Below are 18,310 nucleotides of genomic sequence, written 5' to 3'. Positions count from 1 at the left end.
GTAAAAAAATTTACCTGACATAGAGGGATCGCTTCTGGCTAGTTCGAAGAGAACCTGATCCTGAACTAATGCTACTATTCATCATCTGCTCCCGTAAGTCATGTATTTTGGCTTCAAAACGACTGTATTCTGATGGGAAAAAAAATAAAATTTATACTTTACATTCTAAAAAATAAGTTACTTGAAAATAAAGTATTAAATGTGTTAGCTGTCTTTTTTTGATTAAATGTGGTTAGAACCTTAATAGAGTAACCTATATAAGATTTTGGCCAAAATGCAAACTTCAAAAAAAAAATTAACAATTTTCTAAATGTACCATAAGTTAGAATTGGCTGAATGAGAACTTTTTCATATGCTATTTTAAAGTTCGTATCACATTTAATCAATTAAAAGACAACTTTCATGCATCGAATACCAGTATCAATCTCATATTACTATCTAATTTAACTGTAAATTTTAAAAACGAAAACTCGTAATTTATTCTGATTTTTATACTTAAAAAGAACAATCCTATAATGATTTGTAATAGATGCTGTTTACTGCCTTTAATACAGCAAAAATATGCCTTAAAAATTAATAAATTAAATTTACTTCAATTCATTTTGTAATTTATAAATTTTCAAAATGCCAAAATAAGACACAAAGCAATTTGAGTAAACATTTTAAGAATGTTTTTATATAAAAACAGGTATGATTTTGAAGATGAACTATTTTAGACTATATCATAAAAACTACCAAATCTATTAAAACCTTAGGCACTTTTTCAAATATATTGCAATTATACACTTACACACTTTTATACCTTCTTCTCTATTTATAATAAACAAATTATTTTACAGAAATTAGGTTAGTGCTCATCAGATTTTCTTATAAAACCAGGCTTTTATCAAGAGCAAATCCCTTGCTTGGGAGTTTGTATAATTTAAGAAGACAGAGTAAGAGTAAGCATGATTATTGTGGAGTTATTCTTCCTTTCACCATAGTTATCAAGTTTGTTTTATGGGTACTAAGATTAACTGAAGTAACAATTTATCAAAAAACTCAAATCATTTAAAAGCTCTCATATTAATATGTAATAAAATGTTATTTTATTGTCCTTTAAAAATATAATAGGAAATTTAAAATATAAACGTTAGTAGACAGTATAATGTATCCACTACAATTCAACAATTAACAACTCATGGCAAACCTTATTTGCGTAGACACAGCTAAGATACAGGCAGACTGATGGATGGAGATATAAATAAAAATATAAAGTGAACTGTGAGTTTATACTGGTTCTTCTTTTTTAAGTTTTATTTATTTAAGTAATTTCTACATTCAACATGGGGCTTGAACTCACGACCCCTGGATCAAGAGTGGTATGCTTCTCTGACAGAGCCAGTCAGACGCCCCTAAACTGGTTCTTCTAATTAAAAATTAAGACCGTTAGATTTTTAATTAATCTATTCGATCATATCTGTATGTGCTTTCTTGCATAAGAGGAATTCTAGTTCTTAAGACACTGGGAATAACAGAGTTCTGCATGGTGACTTAAAATTTTATCCACTATTACATTCACAACAGCTTTAAAATAACACCAACAACTAAGACCATGACATCATTACTGAAAACAGCTAATTACTTTCCCTACTTCTTTTTATCTTACTTAGAGCATGGTCTAATAGAGAGAGAGAGAGATATACAGTTTAATGGCTGTTTTATTTATTTATTTATTTATTTATTTATTTATTTATTTATTTATTTATTTTTAAAGATTTTATTTATTTGAGAGAGAGAATGGGAGATAGAGAGCACGAGGGGGAAGAGGGTCAGAGGGAGCAGCAGACTCCCTGCTGAGCAGGGAGCCTGATGTGGGACTCGATCCTGGCACTCCAGGATCATGACCTGAGCCAAAGGCAGTCGCTTTAACCAACTGAGCCACCCAGGCGCCCCTTAATGGCTGTTTTAAAGTGACTCTGCGTAGTTCCTCCCTAGGTGTTACTGTTGCCAATTGGATATACATTTAGGTTCATTTGTTCTTACTTAGTTTCAACTTCAATTTTTAGGGGATGCTTTTTAAATTTTTCATTGTTTTTAATAGGTAGGTAAAATAGTTCCAAGGTTGTATCTGTAAAACAAGGATATTAAAGATAAAGTTTAACTTCTAGCCCTCTCTCCTACCCTACTCTGTCCCGGTCACTATATATAAATATTTTAAGAAAGGATTATTATAAACATTTAAAGAAAGGCTTTTTAAATATTTATTATAAACATTTAAAGAAAGTTTTTTTCTTCCAGGGGCACCTGGGTGGCTCAGTTGGTTGGGCATCCAACTCTTGATTTTGGCTCGGGTCATGATCTCACAACGCTGAGTGTGGAGCCTGCTTAAGATTCTCTCGCTCCCTCTCCCTCTGGCCCTCCACCCACCTCCGCTTCCCTCTTCTGAAAAAAAAAATAAAAAAATAAAAAATAAAAAAAATAAAGGTTTATTCTTCCATTTTTTTTAAAGATTTTATTTATTTGACAGAGAGAGAGCAGGAACACAAGCAGGGGGCGTGGGAGAGGGAGAAGCAGGCTTCCCGCTGAGCAGGGAGCCCGATGCGGGGCTTGATCCCAGGACCCTGGGATCATGACCTGAGCCGAAGGCAGATGCTTAACAACTGAGCCACCCAGGCACCCCTATTCTTCCATTTTTAATAATACAAGCAGATACACATGTATATGTAAATATATTTAGACATACTTATTGTTATTTTAATATATAATATATAATTATGTATATATTACATATTCACACAAACATACATATATATATACATATATATATATACACACACACACATTGCTCCTTTCTAAACACTAACCTACACATTTCTTCCAACATGCTTATTTTACTTAACAGAAAGTATAGTAATAGTCTTACTAACAGTAATAGTAAGGACACTGTATGGTAGCATATATAGACATCTCTCATTTTTTTTTTAAAGATTTTATTTATTTATTTTTGACAGAGAGAGAGAGAGAGAGAGAGAGCGAGAGAGCGCACAAGTAGGCAGAGGGGCAGGCAGCCCGGGGGAGAAGCAGGCTCCCCGCTGAGCAGGGAGCCCGATGTGGGGCTTGAACCCAGGACCCAGGGATCATAACCCAAGCTGAAGGCAGCCGCTTAACCAACTGAGCCACTCAGGGCGCCCCTCTCATTCTTTTGTAATAGCTATATGGTTCTTTTGCATTTAGCCTTTATCTCTTTGTTAGAAAAAAAATACTGTTAGATTCTGCTTTATCAGCAAATCTGAAAATTGTTTTCTTTGAACAATTAAGGTAACTTTTGATATAACTAAAGTTGTTTGATCTCAGTTCTATTCGTATTATTTTATACTTTATTTATATATATGGCAAACCTTCTGTATCAATAGTTGTGTCAGAGTATATTTTCCCAAGATATGTGCTTGCATCCCACATGTTCTTGTACTATGTGACCTTGACATTCCCCCATCAAGAGGTGGAGTCTAATCACCCTCTCCTTGAATTCTGGCTGGCCTTTGACTCACACGCAAATGAACATGGTAGAAATGATTATATGTGATTTTCAAAGTTAGATTAGAAGAGGCCATGAAACTTTTGCCTGTTTCTTTAGGGATGCTTGTTCTGGGGTAAGTCAGATAACCATGGAAGAAGTCTGATAATCCTCAAAGCACCATGCTGCAGAGGTCCCATGATGGTGTTCTGAGCCCAAACTTTTTTAGCCAGTATCACCAAGGCACAAGACAAGGGGAGTAAAGCCATTTTGGACCCTCATCCACCAGCTGAATCCCATTAAGTGACCTCAGTCTATGCCACAAAGACCATTCAAAGTCGTGACTGAATTCCTAATCTACAGGATCCATAAAATGGTTATTGTTTTAATCCACTAAGCTTTGGAGTAGTTATGAAAAACACACTCTCACTGTGCGGTCTGTTTACACATACACAAAATACAAAAGGACAAGCCTTCCTAGATTTAAAAATATATATTAAATTCCTAAAACAAGGAATTATATAAATATATATGTATATATAAAAACACTAAATTTATATTTTATAAATATATTTATAAATGTATTATTTTAAACATCAATATTTAATATTTCACAAAATATTCATAAATATTTAATAAAATATTTTAAATAAATTTATATAATTTCAAGGACAAATATATAAATATAAAATTAGGAAGGTTTATTCCTCTGTTCTAATAGTAATCTTTTGTTTGGTTTTTGCCCCCTCCACCATGAGCAATCTCCACAGAGCCAAACTCAAATATTATCCTTTTATATCCAATTTAAACTTTAAAGCAATCAGAAAGCTTATACTACTTTCATGGGATCTTCAAATTTTCCCCATCTTCTGATAACTGTACTTTATCCAAATTGTCAGAGCATACAGTCTTTTCATATTATATATTCTCCTACTTACAACTAAATTAATTGTTAGCACCAGCCCTTAGGTCAGTATCTCTCCCATCATTTTGGGTGTCTGAAGTTTGTTCGTTCTTCTCAGAGTGACCTGAATATCAATCTGTTTATATATTTGACTGCAGCCTTCATATATGAAAGTCTATTTGACTCAGTTTCCTTCTTTGACTGAGTATGCTGACTACAGTGTTTCCCATGAGACATTGCTGATGAAGTTCTAATGACTACCTCATTTTCTTTCCTTTAAAGAGTTTTTTTTTTTGGCCTGGAATTCCACTGAATTTTTTTTTCTTTACTTTTTTATTCTGAGATTTTTGTTATCATTTATTTGTGAAGTTAAAAACAAGTGATAGCAAGTAAAAACTTCCATACAACTTTTGGTTTGTTCTCAACTTGTTTTTAGTTTCAATGTCATCCTGAACAGATGGAACAGGACAGACCAGTCCTGGGAGTGAGGGGATCCCAGGGGAATGGAGCCAGGCAGAGAAGGAGAGCAGAGAGGCTGCGGGGCTTTTGGGGGGGTGGGGGTTGGAGGGCAGGGTATGTGTGTGTGTTTTTCTTTTAATCCCAATAATTTTATGAGAATATTTCTCAGTGTTGGTTATCACCTTAGGTAAATAGAATGTCTTTTTGATATGTAGTTTGATTTTTTTTTTAAATTTCAGGACAGTTTTCTTGTTTATACACTATTAGTATTTGTTCTATACGCATTGTTTTGGTTTTTTTTTCCCTATGAAACTCCCACATGTATGCTGAATATTCTTTGCCTACTTTGTCATTCTCAAATCCTTTTTTATTCTCTCCTTTTCTTATTAATATATTTTCCAAAGATCGAAGCAATCAGAAACTGTTTTTCCTGAGCCATTTGAGAGTAACTTGCTACCTTGATGTCTCATCACCCTTGAATACTTTGGTATATATTTCCTGTAAATAACGATATTTTCTTATATAACAACAAAGCCATCAAAATCAAAAAGTAACATTAATACATTACTACTATCTAATGCTCACACCCCACTGAAGTTTCCCCAATAATGCCCTGTATAGCAAAATGATCTAGTTTGAATTATGAGTTGTCATATCTGAGCATACATGCATTTAGTTGTCAGATCTTTTTAGTTTCCTTCAGTCACAACAGTTCCTCGGTCTTCCCTTGACTTTGTAATCTTGATACTGTTGAAGATTACAGGTCAGTCATTTTATAGACTGTCTCTCACTTTAGGTTTGTCTGATGTTTCCACATGATTAGATTCTGGTTATGCAAATTTGGCAGGAATATCAAGGAAGAGATGTTATGTTCTCTCCATTGCACCCTGGCAGGTAGTTTTATAATTTTGATTTGTCTCATTACTAATGTTATTAACTTTCAGCACCTGATGGAGGTTGTATCTGCCAGGTTCTTCTACTGTGAAATTACTTTTTCCCTTTGCAAATAATAAGTTATTGAAATCATATATACTTCTCCATTCTCATCAAACTTCCAACTAATTCACTTATTTTTATTAGTAAAGACTCATGACTTCCGAATTTACTCAGTGCAGTATAACCTCAAATTGTTCTCAATTTAGCCAGTGGGGACCCTTTCAAGCTGGATATCCTGTCCCTTTGACACATCTCCATCATCCCTTGAGCACTTCCTTGCTTTCTGGCACAGAATATTACAGAATAATCTAGTACTTTCCCTGCCCCACGCCTGGAACTGGCCATTAATCCAAACAGCCTTGGTAATTTTGGTGGGGAGGAGTATTTAGAAGCCAAGATCGGAGCGTGAGGTGTGCTCACTGCTATTGGGTCCAGGCTCTCTCAGTGGACAGAGCTGGAGAATTATGTGCACGCATGTATGTGTACACACACATTATATATGTACAATAGACACACGTTTATAACTATATTTGTTTATGTAAACTGAAAACCTTATGTTTATACCAATTGCTCCAATTCCAACCTAGTATTATAGGTTTATATTTTAGTTTTCTCCCTTTCCATATTTAGCACTTCTCTAAAAATGAAAATTATAGGTAACATTACCTTTAGCACATATGTACTCATCGGATCAGTCCCTCTGTAGGTAAGGAGTCTTCTGTGTTTACTACCATCCACTTCCTTGACTGAACTCTAACTAGTCTGCTCACTCTCCTCTTTGTTAAACTTAATTTTTGAAATAAAAGTTTTATTTCTAATAATTTTCTCAGTTTTATCAACTCATTTATGTTGTCCTTTCATACACTCCACAATTATTCTTTAACGTGTTTGGAAATATTAAGATGATACTTTTATTTCATGGGCATGTTTTCCTGGCATACTTTCACTATGGGGATGTTATTCTGATCCTTATTTTCATTTTCCAAACAGGTTTCCATTGGATTCAATATTGATCCTTTTCTGTTCTTCATTTTTATGTGGAATTAGTTTTCCTGAACTTTTATTTTTATTTTTAAAGATTTTATTTGAGAAAGAGGAAGCAAGTGAGCAAGCACATGCACAAGCAGGCGAGGGTAGGGTGGGGTGGGGGAGAGGGAAAGTGGACTCCCTGCTGAGCAGGGAGCCCAACATGGGGCTTGACCCCGGGACCCTGAGGTCCTGGGCAGATGCTTAACTGACCGAGCCACCCAGGTGCCCCAGTTTTCCTGAACTTTTAGATAAGACTATTTTGGGTTAGGATAGCTTTTCTATCTATCTATCTCAAAAGAGCTCCCTCTTTTGTTGTTTCTGACAAATGTTCCAAGATGTGATCTCATACACTGTTAAGATTTCCTGGTGGTGTACTTTCCTCCTACTCGTCCATACCTTCTAGTTCCTTTGGCCCTATTATCCCTATCCTGCTCAATTTGGATTTTATTCTCAGAAGTTTTCTCTTAGTGAAGGGGTTTGAACTGAAATGGAGCTATCACTGGTTAATTGTAGCAGAGGGCCCATCTCCCTCATACCTTATTGTAGATCCCCTGCACTTAAAATGTAGATTGTGCAAAAACCCTTACAGTTGTAGATACTGTTTCTCAAATTGGCCACTGCATTTTCTAGTGAGTACTGACTGGCTTTTGGGCTTCTTGTGCTGCTTCCCCTTGTACAGATGCTGGTTATTATAGGGTCTCATAGCTGTTGATGACTTGTTTATACTTGCTTGTATTTTGGGGTTCATGAGATACTCTTCCTCTAGTTTTATTAAAGATCTGTTAATAAATTTTGGTTTTGCTATCCAATTTTATTTTTTTTCTGGGAATGGGGAGGGGTAGTTCTGGGCAATTCAACTTTAAATCTACTATGTTATTTTTAATTTTCTATTTGTCCCGCTGCTCTATCAATCCATTATTTTAGTGGTTGTCCCAGAAGATTATTAGGAAGTGATGAGTTTTCAATATTTACTTTTTAATATTTTAATCTTTTAAATATCTTATTTGTACATTTACTTATTCATTCACTTATTTTAAAGATTTTATTTTTTAAGTAATCTCTACAATGTGGGGCTTGAACTTAACAACCCTGAGATCAAGAGTCATGGGCTCTCCTGACTGAGCCTGCCAGGTGCCATTATTTTAATAATGACTGTATTTAACAACTACTTCGCCAAATTCCTGAAAATTCGATAATTTGGCTCTTCCAAGCCATTATATCACAGCTCTTATACAAAAGCGATGTCTGTGCTTCCTTACTGCCTTAACAACTCTGTAATGCCTTTAATAAAATGTTCATTATATTTCATGGAGCACTATTAGTTTTTTTCAGTGATTTTGCCAGTTGAAGTAAAGAAAGCCCTAGGGACTTAAAACATTCTACATTTCAGAAATTTAAAAACCTTCTGTAAAAAGAACGTATTTTTTCACATTACTTTTTATAGTAAAGAAGAATACTCTTTCCTAAGAAGTAACTAAGTTACTACAAATAGCAGTTAAAGTCTCTTCAACATTTAAGATACTGGAGAGCTAAGTCAATTCCTGTTAATTTCTTAAATTTGTGCCTCACCTACTCTATTCAGATTTTTCTATTTATGGTCTTTACTTAATATCAACAATTCTTCCTAACCATCTGTCTGTTCAGAACATACCTCAAAGCTTTCCTCAAATTTACTTTTCCTTTAAACCTCCCATTTCATTTAGGTAGCTAAGATTCCTCACTTTCCTTTCTGTTCCAATCAATTCATACTTTTAGCCCTACCAATTTCCACTGTATACCCATCCTGTATACATTTTCTTAGATTTCATTTTCGGGGGAGAGTTTAATTTCTTTTTTCAGGTAAGTTATTTATATCCCTTTCCTAGAAATCATACCCCAACTCATTCCAGGAAAGCTACACTGGAAGAAAACGGAAATGTTATACAGAAAGTTTTCTCCATTCAGCATTTCATAAAGTTTCAAACTTGTCATGAAATATATTTAGGGAGTCTCTGAACTGCTGGCCATAAGTTAAATAATATGTGTATGCTTATAAGAGGAGAGATAATGTTTAACAGCTTATTTTCTGCACGTTGTTCCCCTTTTCAACTTCTAATCTTTGTTTTGATTCTGCTAGAAGTGAAAAGATGGAAGAAATTAGGGGAAGAGAGTGGGGATAAATGGTATCTCCCCCAATCTCTTTAAACTTGCAATCCCAACTGTGAAGAATAAAACTCATTTATACTCTATAATGAAATATATTAATTAAATGTAGAACTTAACAACTGAGAGCCGTAACTCTCAGAGAATAGATACGACTGGTTTAGGAAAGAAAACGGGAAATGTTCTGAGTAAGAAGGCAGGCTGGTTAGGTAGTAGGAAAGGGTAGAAAGATACAGGAAGAAAAGTAAGAGACTAAAACAAAATTTAATTTAGGAGCCAGCTACAGAAAATCACTATAAGAGAGGACAAATGCTTGTTTACAAAGAAGTGCCACTGGTCCAATACAACCTCTCCATTTAGTCTGTACTTCTCTCTTTGGTTGTTAGAAGAAATAATGGAAATAAAATGAGGAGACTGAGGTTAAAACTCTACCTCTGCAGCTGAGATTTAAATTAAAGCTTTGGAATTGAGACAAGCTAAGTGACTCTGATCAAACCTCTCACTTTTCTAGATTTCAGTTGTCACTTAAAAATTAGGAATAATAATATCAATTTCAAGGAATTTTTTTTTCTTGTGGAAAAAAAGATCACAAATTTGTAAGACAACCGTGGAAAAGAGAAAGTAAGTTTCATGTTAAGTTTAATTTTTTCTTTTATCTCTTTTTCCTTTATAATATCATTGCAATATAATCAATATTTTTTGAACCAAAAATTTAGATTTAAGGTCTGAAAGCTGATATAGTGTACTTGAGGAACAATGAGATAAAATATTTAAGGCTTTTCAGGGTGTGGGGACCCACTTGGAACCCAGAGTTGTCATAAAGATTATTTTTAAACTAAAGACACCGGAGATTCAACAAATGCAGAAAAAAAGCCTTCCCAGAGCTTCCCTTATCTAACCAAAAGAAATAAGGCTATCATAAATCCCCTCTCCTGAGGAGTATTATGGCTTTGAGAAGGAAAGACTACTCTTATTTATATAGACAACATGATTACAAACTTCCTCCTAAAAATCCATTTGTTTTTCCTAAAGAAACCTATTTGTTTTTCCGACAGAAGGTTTTCCTTTCAACTTTTTCCATACGAAGTTAGGTATATAAGCACTTAATGAGCCCTACTTCTTTTGCTGGCTCCTCATATGCATATAAAATAAACTCTTTTCTCATGTGAATCTGTCTTTTGTCAGTTTAAGTTGCAGGCCCCAGCAACTGAAACTAAAAGGTTAGAGAGAAAGTTTTTCCTCCTCTACAGAGGGGCTAGAAGAAATCTTAACTATGTAATAGCTGTATAACTGGCAAATTACTTAAACTTTTTGTGCCTTTGTTTACTCACCTGTAATGTAAAATGGAGATAACAGTGCCTACCTTATAGTTTTTATGGGAGTTAAAAGAGTTAATAAATGTAACATGGTTAGTACCATATCCAGCACACAATTTTTCTATTATATTCTATTACCCAAACCCATAGGAAGCTCTTGAACTACATAGATCAGGAACTATTCGTCAAAATTTTGTAACTTCCGAATACAGAGTCAAACACTAGCATAGTAATTCCAGTGCCCGTGTTTGATTAGAGCTATAGATCCTGAAAGATAAAAACTTACTCCTACCAAAAGCTTACCTCTTTGGTCTTTGTCTGTTTGTATGAATACATGTATGTCAGATTATCAATGAAGCAGAGAATCCCCAAAGGATTCATCATTAGTAAAGTGAAGATACTAACTGCAGAGAGATGACTGATTAGCAGAGTGTCAGGTGACTCCTTTTATACTTCTTAAAATGGCCAGTTCACTGAGAAAGAAAATCTGAGCCTTCAACTTATATCCTTGGCCCTCATAGCAGTTACACAGTGATGATGTGGAATATATTTTTTAGAAAAAATGCTGTACAACAAAAATACATTTGTTAAAAATATATTATTAATATTAAAATGAAACAAAGCTATATGGCACCACTGCCTTATAAACAAACAACGTAAGTAGCAATATAGCAAGGAGGACAGGTGTTTTCAAAGTACCCAAAACATGCTTTTAAATTTTAACTCTATTTTTGGTCTCTGTTTTTTTTAACCTATGATGTCATTTCTTCTCTCTGCCCATTTAAATCCTATCCATTCTTTAGGTTTCCAGTTAAGCCCCAATCTTATTCTATGGTATCTTTTTTCTTTTTTTTTTAAGATTTTATTTATTTATTTATTTGACAGAGAGAGACAGCGAGAGAGGGAACACAAGCAGGGGGAGTGGGAGAGGGAGAAGCAAGCTTCGGCGGAGCAGGGAGCCCTATGCGGGACTCAATCCCGGGACTCCGGAATCACGACCCGAGCCAAAGGTAGACGCTTAACCGACTGAGCCACCCAGGTGCCCCTCTATGGTATCTTTTCTCATGCCAGGCAACATGAAGTACTTTCTTTTGAATTCCTAAGGCAAAGGCTGTCTTCTGTGCTTTACTGGTACTCACCATGTTTTTATTAGGCAATGGTACCATAGCTATGGTAAAAGAATACAGTAAACATCAACATTGGCAGACTAAGCACTCATTAAAATATTCCCAGTGAAAAGTATCTAGATTTTGAAGATAATAGAACGGTGACTGAATCCTAGCTATTACTAGCTTTGTTATCTGAGTCTATCTCATCATCTGTATTTCATAAGGCTCTAGAGCAAGGTTTAAATAAATAACAGGCACCTAAATAAACATCTCATTATAAACTGTGTTAAATGTTATAAAGAAAAAATATCACAGTGCTATCAGAAATGGAATCATGAGAAAGAGCGAGCCATACAAAGAACCGGGAGAAAGAACACTCTAAAGACAGAATGATCAGAGAATTAGGATAGTATATGATGCAATAAAGGGTCTGAAAGAACACCTGTACAGTTAGAGCCTAAGGAGCAAAGGAAGGAGAAGAGGCATGTAGTGATCACATGTGTTGTGCTGTGCTCAGTCACACAGGGCCTTCCTTGCAGGCCCTATTAAAGGGTTTAGATTTTGGGACGCCTAGGTGGCTTAGTCGGTTGAGCAGCTGCCTTTAGCCCGGGTCATGATCCCAGGGTCCTGGGATCGAGTCCCACATCAGGCTCCTTGCTTAGCAGGGAGCCTGCTTCTCCCTCTCTCTCCTTCTGCTTGTGCTCTGTCAAATAAATAAAATCTTAAAAAAAAAAGGGTTTAGATTTTATTCAGCATTTAATGAAAAATGTTTTAAATGGGAAATGACACAATGCAATCTTTGTATTTAAAAAGATCATTTTGCTTGATGAACAGAGAATGAACTGGAGAAAATCAAGAAAGAATAAGGAGACTTGTTAGAGGTTATCAGAATAGTTTAGGTAAGAAAGGATGGTGGCTTTGGTTAGGGAAGTATCCGGATACACAGAGATTGAGAAAGGGGCTCTGTCTGGGGCTTCTGGCTTAAGAATCAATGGAGGTACCATATACTGAAATGGTAAAATAATTGTTTCAGGAATGCTCAGTTGCAAACACTATGGAGAAATACAGCTGGTGACATCAAATAAGATACATAATAAGTCTGGTGCTCAGGTGATGTTGGGGAAAAAGAATACATCTATAAGAGTAATCAACATAAGGGTCTAAACTGGAAACAGAAACACTAACAGTAGCTACTTTAATAATCAAAGAAGAATGCAAATTCTCCTTGATAAAAAAATGGCTCCATCAAGAGAAGAGTTTAAATTTTGAATACAACTAAAGAAAAAGTATCAATTAGAAAGGTTCTTATAAAAGTATAGAAATCTCAAAAAAAGAACAAGAGAGAAGAAAAACAGTATAAGCACAGAAAAAGACAAACTGAAAGGAAGATTCTTGGGCCCATTCAATAACTATCCTAGGAAAATGGTAGCCTACCCTTCCTAACCATCAGTGGCAAGTATATCTAGTGCATACAGATGTAAATTAGGCTTATTTAAAAGCTGCTAAATAGGGCGCCTGGGTGGCTCAGTTGGTTAAGCGACTGCCTTCGGCTCAGGTCATGATCCTGGAGTCCTGGGATCGAGTCCCATGCTCTCTATCTCTCATTCTCTCTCTCTCTCAAATAAATAAATAAAATCTTAAAAAAATTTAAAAGCCGCTAAATATAAAAAATGGGAAAGTTAACTATCCTTGTTCTGGTCTATGCTTATCAAGCATTAGAGCAGTTCTTCCTATCAATAAATTTTTAACTCCTTATTAAATATAACTCAGTATTTTTACCTGGGTCTCTGGCAAACATTAACTAGAATATGTCTGAATTCTGATGATTCTGAGTCAATTTCCTATCATGTTGTGTCCTTTTAATAGAAATATTCATTTCTTTTTAATTCAGTAAAGTTTGCTTCAATGTATAATTTCAAACACTTATTCTCTTAAAAATTTTTTTAGAAAGTCTAATGATGTATTTATTGCATATATATTCTTGCCTGTCTTCCATTGCTAGTATTTTCTCTTTCATCTTAAAATTCTCATTTGTTTCATTTTATTTTTCCTCTTGTATCCTCTATTGATTTTTCTGCAGTATCTCTTTGTCTTTGTGTTCAATTTAAGAAAATGCTTTCTTTTTCTTTCCTGGGTTCTGCTATCTCAAAAGCAATCTCTTGGTTGTGAAGCCATTTTTTTCCATACAGTTCTTAAACTTCTATTTAGTGGTCTTCTTTCAAAGAAATGAATGTATTAGCTGTTGAAAATATTAAGATCAAATTTTCATCTAATCTATGCCAATGTTTTTGTGTGTAGCTAATTTTTATTTGTTGCCAAGCTTTGCTGTTTGTTTCCACTTCTTATTAATATCTTTGTATGAATGCCAGGATAGTTACTTTTTAACTAGTTATTACTGAATGAGTTGGATTTTGCTGGACCAGCTATTTGGCTGAACCAGAAAGTTAAGGGGTGCAGGAGGGATGGAAGCACAGTATCTTCATGGCCTTTGAAACCAAAGGACTGTCACACACACTACTCCACTTCTCCAAACCAAACCACATCAAGGAGGGCTTCTGTTTTAGCATGTTCACTCCAATTCCCATTAGTCTTGCCAAAACTAAAAGGATGATGTTTTTATACCTCAAAAAGAAGCTCCTCACCTTTAGAAAGAGTAATTTTGTCATATTCTAAGTTCTGCCACCACTGAGAATTCTCAACATTCCATGTTTTTACTCTTCCCTCTTCCTGTGTGGCTTCTGCCAGATCTCAAGCTGCGTAAGCAAGCCTTTGCCTATGTTTTGTTGTCCAGGTCTTAAATCTGTCATCTTAAGTTTTGCTTAATGTGAGGTGGAGTTCTGTTGGTAGAAGTGCATGTTTTATTTTCCTTGTTGCTTTTGTATGTTTTCTGGGGGAGATCAGATATTGACTTACCTTTACTCATACCTAAATAGTCTATATTCCTTATGCATCTATATAAATGAGAACCCTTCTATAATACTAAGGAGACAGTATCTTAGTAAATATTGAGAACTTGGCTTCCATACAGCATACCTACAGGGCAAGAATGTGCTGGCTAGAAGATGAAAGCATGCGTGGCCCCATTGGAGGTTTTGTTTCTCACTGAATTAACAAACTGGCATTCTGATTTCATATATTGGTCTCTATTTGTTTGGTTAATGTGAATTTATTTGGAATTTATCATTATGTAAGTGGATTTACCCCTTTCAGTTAATGGACCTAAAATGCTGAGGTTTACAACTGTATGTATTATGAAATAGCAAGGAAAGCCCTACATGCTACTTTGATTAGCTAAAAAAATTTATTAGGCTTTGTTACAAAAATAAATTCCAATCTAAGAAAAAAATATAAAATTATGAGTTGCTCAATTAGAAATTGTTTCACTTACTCCTTTAGTCATTTTTTCCTTCTTCATCTTGTTGTTTATGAACACTAGCTGGTATGCTATGTATTCTTCTGGGTGTTTACACTTTTTATATGCCGCTGAAGTTTTACTGGAGAAGTGGATATGTTGATGTACACCACCAGAGTTTTACATATGTTTAAATATGGCATGACCTTAAGTTTTCCATTACCATGTTCTTCCCCCCTAGGACTTAGGTCATGTCCATGATACTTCACTATCTAGAAACACATAACATACCAAACTTGTATTATTTTCTCTTTAAACAGCAATAAAGGGTATTATAAACGTATCTTAAATCTTGATATTAACAAACATAATCTAATTCAAAAGTCAGAAAAAATTGGGATGACCAAATTTTCTCTGGCAATGCTATCATTGCATATGGTTTTTATGATCCTTTGGGATCACTGAGTTAGTAAAGGTATGTGTTTGGTTAGAGGACAGATTTTAAAAAATAAACACTTAAAAATTAATCCAAATAACAGTGAAATACTCAAATGCCTACATCCTACTGAACACACTTTGACCTGGATTGTGAAGTAGGTTCAGACTAAACAAACACTAGATTAATAAAAGAGATCAAAACATAAAAATGTTAAGCTCAGAAAGTTAAACATTATTAAGAGGAAGAATTCTTAAAAACTCAAATAAACAACAAACAGACAGCAAGAATTTTATTACCTTCAGGCCGATATTGCGCAACAATTGTGACAGCTTGGCCAGCATTTTTCAAAGCGGCTGCTGCTTGCTCATGGCTGGCAGTTCTGAGGTCAACACTGTTTACCTGTAAATCAAATTGAATCTTAAATTTGAAAGAAATTGTTTACACTGATTAGAAACCACAATAGCCTGTTCTTTGAGTAGGCACAGAAAAAAAAATTACATGCAGTAACTTTATCACTAAAATATCTTCTTGTTCCAATTTACTAAAGTATATCATGGAGTAAAAATATTACTATTAATGAAAGCGATTTTATTCACTAAGAATACTTTGCTTAACATCAAGTGAGCAAAACCAAAACATCTTTTTAAAAAGATTTTATTTATTTATTTGACAGAGAGAGAAACGAGAGAGGGAACACAAGCAGGGGGAGTGGGAGAGGGAGAGGCAGGCTTCCGCTGAGCAGGGAGCCCAATGCGGGGCTCGATCCCAGGACCCTGGGATCATGACTAAGCCTAAGGCAGTTGCCCAACAACTGAGCCACCCAGGTACCCCAAAATCAAAACATTTTCTTCCAGGTTTTCCGGGAAGTTGCCTACCAATCTCTTGGGAAACATACCTTAATTTGATAACTTGAAATATCAACAAATGTCATCATATTGTGCAGCTTATTTCACTAGTAACTCAAACAACAGGAGGGACATTCATTTTGTATGTAGCATCCTTTCAACTTCTGCCATACTTTCACTCCTATTACTCATTTCAGTTCCAATTCTCTTCCCCAAACTAAGATTCCATTCTTTTGGAGTAAAGTATTAATAGCTCAAATTTCGAAGATGGACGTTTAAATAGAGTAAATGTTATCAAATGAACAAGGAGACATGCTTTGAAGACAGGGCCCTTCCTTGGGTAAATAATTACTGAGGTGATCAATTCCACTCGAAAGTAAGCAACTTAATTCTTATTTCTGAAAGGCTGCCAATACCTAGTATATACTGCAAGCACACTATCTTAGACACTATACCTTTTCCACTATTAGCAACACTTAAATGGACATTCATGGGAGCATTATATTTGAATGGTAATAGCTTTAAATACTTGTTGTTTTTTCCCCCTAAAAATCCTCAGTGAATAGACTACAGTAATGCTTGAAACCTTGATCAAATATTTTTGGAAAGGAAGAACTGTCAAGCCATTTTTATATGAAAGCGTGTTTTGTCGACATCAAATCTCAAACCTGTTAAAGATCATATACCAATTTTGGAAAAAATGACTAGGAGCCCAGAAATTCTTGGGATTATAAAATTTATATGAAAGAAAATTTTAACCATGTAAAGACCTGACATTTGGTATTATCTATAAAGGATGTTATTATGCAGCTAAGTTAAAACAAATATTTTTTTAAAAAAAAAGTTTTTATTTAAATTCCAGTTAGTTAACATACAGTGTAATGTTAGTTTCAGACATACAAGTTAATGATTCAACACTTCCATATAATACCCAGTGCTCATCATAACAAGTGCACTCCTTAATCCCCATCACCCCCACCCACCTCCCCTCTGGTAACCATCCGTTTTTTTCCTCTATAGTTAAAGAGTGTTTTACGGTTTGCCTCTTTTTCCCTCTGCTCATGTTTTCTTTCTTAAATTCCACATATTAGTGAAATCATATGATGTTTTTCTCTGAATGACTTACTTTGCTTAGCATAATATTCTCTAGTTCCATCTATGTCGTTGCAAATGGCAAGAGTTCATTCTTTTTTATGGCTGAGTAATACTCCATCACGCACGTGTGCGCGTGTGTGTATAAATAAATATATATAAAATACCTCACATCTTTTTTTTTTTTAATACACCACATCTTTATCCATTCATCAGTCCATGGACATTTGGGTTGTTTTCATATTTGGCTATTGTAGATAATGCTGCTATAAATACTGGGGTACATGTATCCCTTTGAATTAGTATTTTTGTATTCTTTGGGTAAATACCTAGTAGTTCTTGAATGAAAATCAAGATCAAAAAAACTTTAATCTAAAGAAATGTAACACAATGTAATGTGCTTTTATTGGAGATTAGTTCTAGCTGAAGGCTATAAAAAAAACTCAACACAATGTATAAATAATTCTACTTTGAGCATAAAGTAGAATTTCAAATTCCCTGAAAAACAAATTAGTGAAGAAATATAAAGATAAATTTTCATAGATAATTGCAGGAAAAATTATAATTCTTTTTTTCCTTAAGATCTTCCTTCCTTCAGGGCGCCTGGGTGGCTCAGTCGTTAAACGTCTGCCTTTGGCTCAGGTCATGATCCCAGGGTCCTGGGATCAAGTCCCGCATCAGGCTCCCTTCTCTGCAGGAGACCTGCTTCTCCCTCTCCCACTCCCCCTGCTTGTGTTCCCTCTCTCACTGTGTTTCTGTCAAATAAATAAAGAAAATCTTAAAAAAAAATCTCCTTCCTTCCTTCCTTTCTCTGAGAGCAAGCGAGTAAGCAGGGGGAGAGAGAGAGGGGCAAGCAGACTCTGTGCTGAGTTCGGAGCCCAACACAGGGCTCGATCCCACGACCCTGAGATCATGACCTGAGCCAAAATCAAGAGTCTGATGTTTAACCGACTTGAGCCACCCAAGCATCCTGAAAAGATTATAATTTTTAATGAATTATTCCTGAGCAGCAAATTTTTTTTGCTACAGAAAAGATCTGAAGACACCTTGTATAGAGTCAAAAAAGAATTTAATAAGACTACAAATTATAAAAACTTTCTAAAATATCACCATTTTGATAGAAGATACATTATCAAGGATATTTTAGAAGAAATCCTTGCACTGAGAGAGACATATTTGTGTAAACAGCCT

The 18,310-nt window shown here is 34.9% G+C and overlaps 1 protein-coding gene across 11 annotated transcripts in view; it reads right to left on the bottom strand.

Moving 5' to 3' along the window:
• Positions 1-18,310, bottom strand: part of DLG1 (discs large MAGUK scaffold protein 1) — a 257,181-nt gene that overhangs the window by 43,308 nt on the left and 195,563 nt on the right. For all 11 annotated transcript variants that reach the window (XM_027583079.1, XM_027583081.1, XM_027583082.2 and 8 more), the window contains 2 exons: positions 15,479-15,581; positions 15-129 (listed from right to left, as the gene is read on the bottom strand). In XM_027583079.1, coding sequence (XP_027438880.1) covers positions 15-129; positions 15,479-15,581 — 218 coding nt within the window. The remainder of the gene's footprint in view (positions 1-14; positions 130-15,478; positions 15,582-18,310) is intronic.

Source organism: Zalophus californianus, chromosome 1, assembly GCF_009762305.2.
Source record: "Zalophus californianus isolate mZalCal1 chromosome 1, mZalCal1.pri.v2, whole genome shotgun sequence".
Taxonomy (NCBI): Eukaryota; Metazoa; Chordata; class Mammalia; order Carnivora; family Otariidae; genus Zalophus; species Zalophus californianus.
This window is presented reverse-complemented; position numbering and strand designations above follow the sequence as displayed.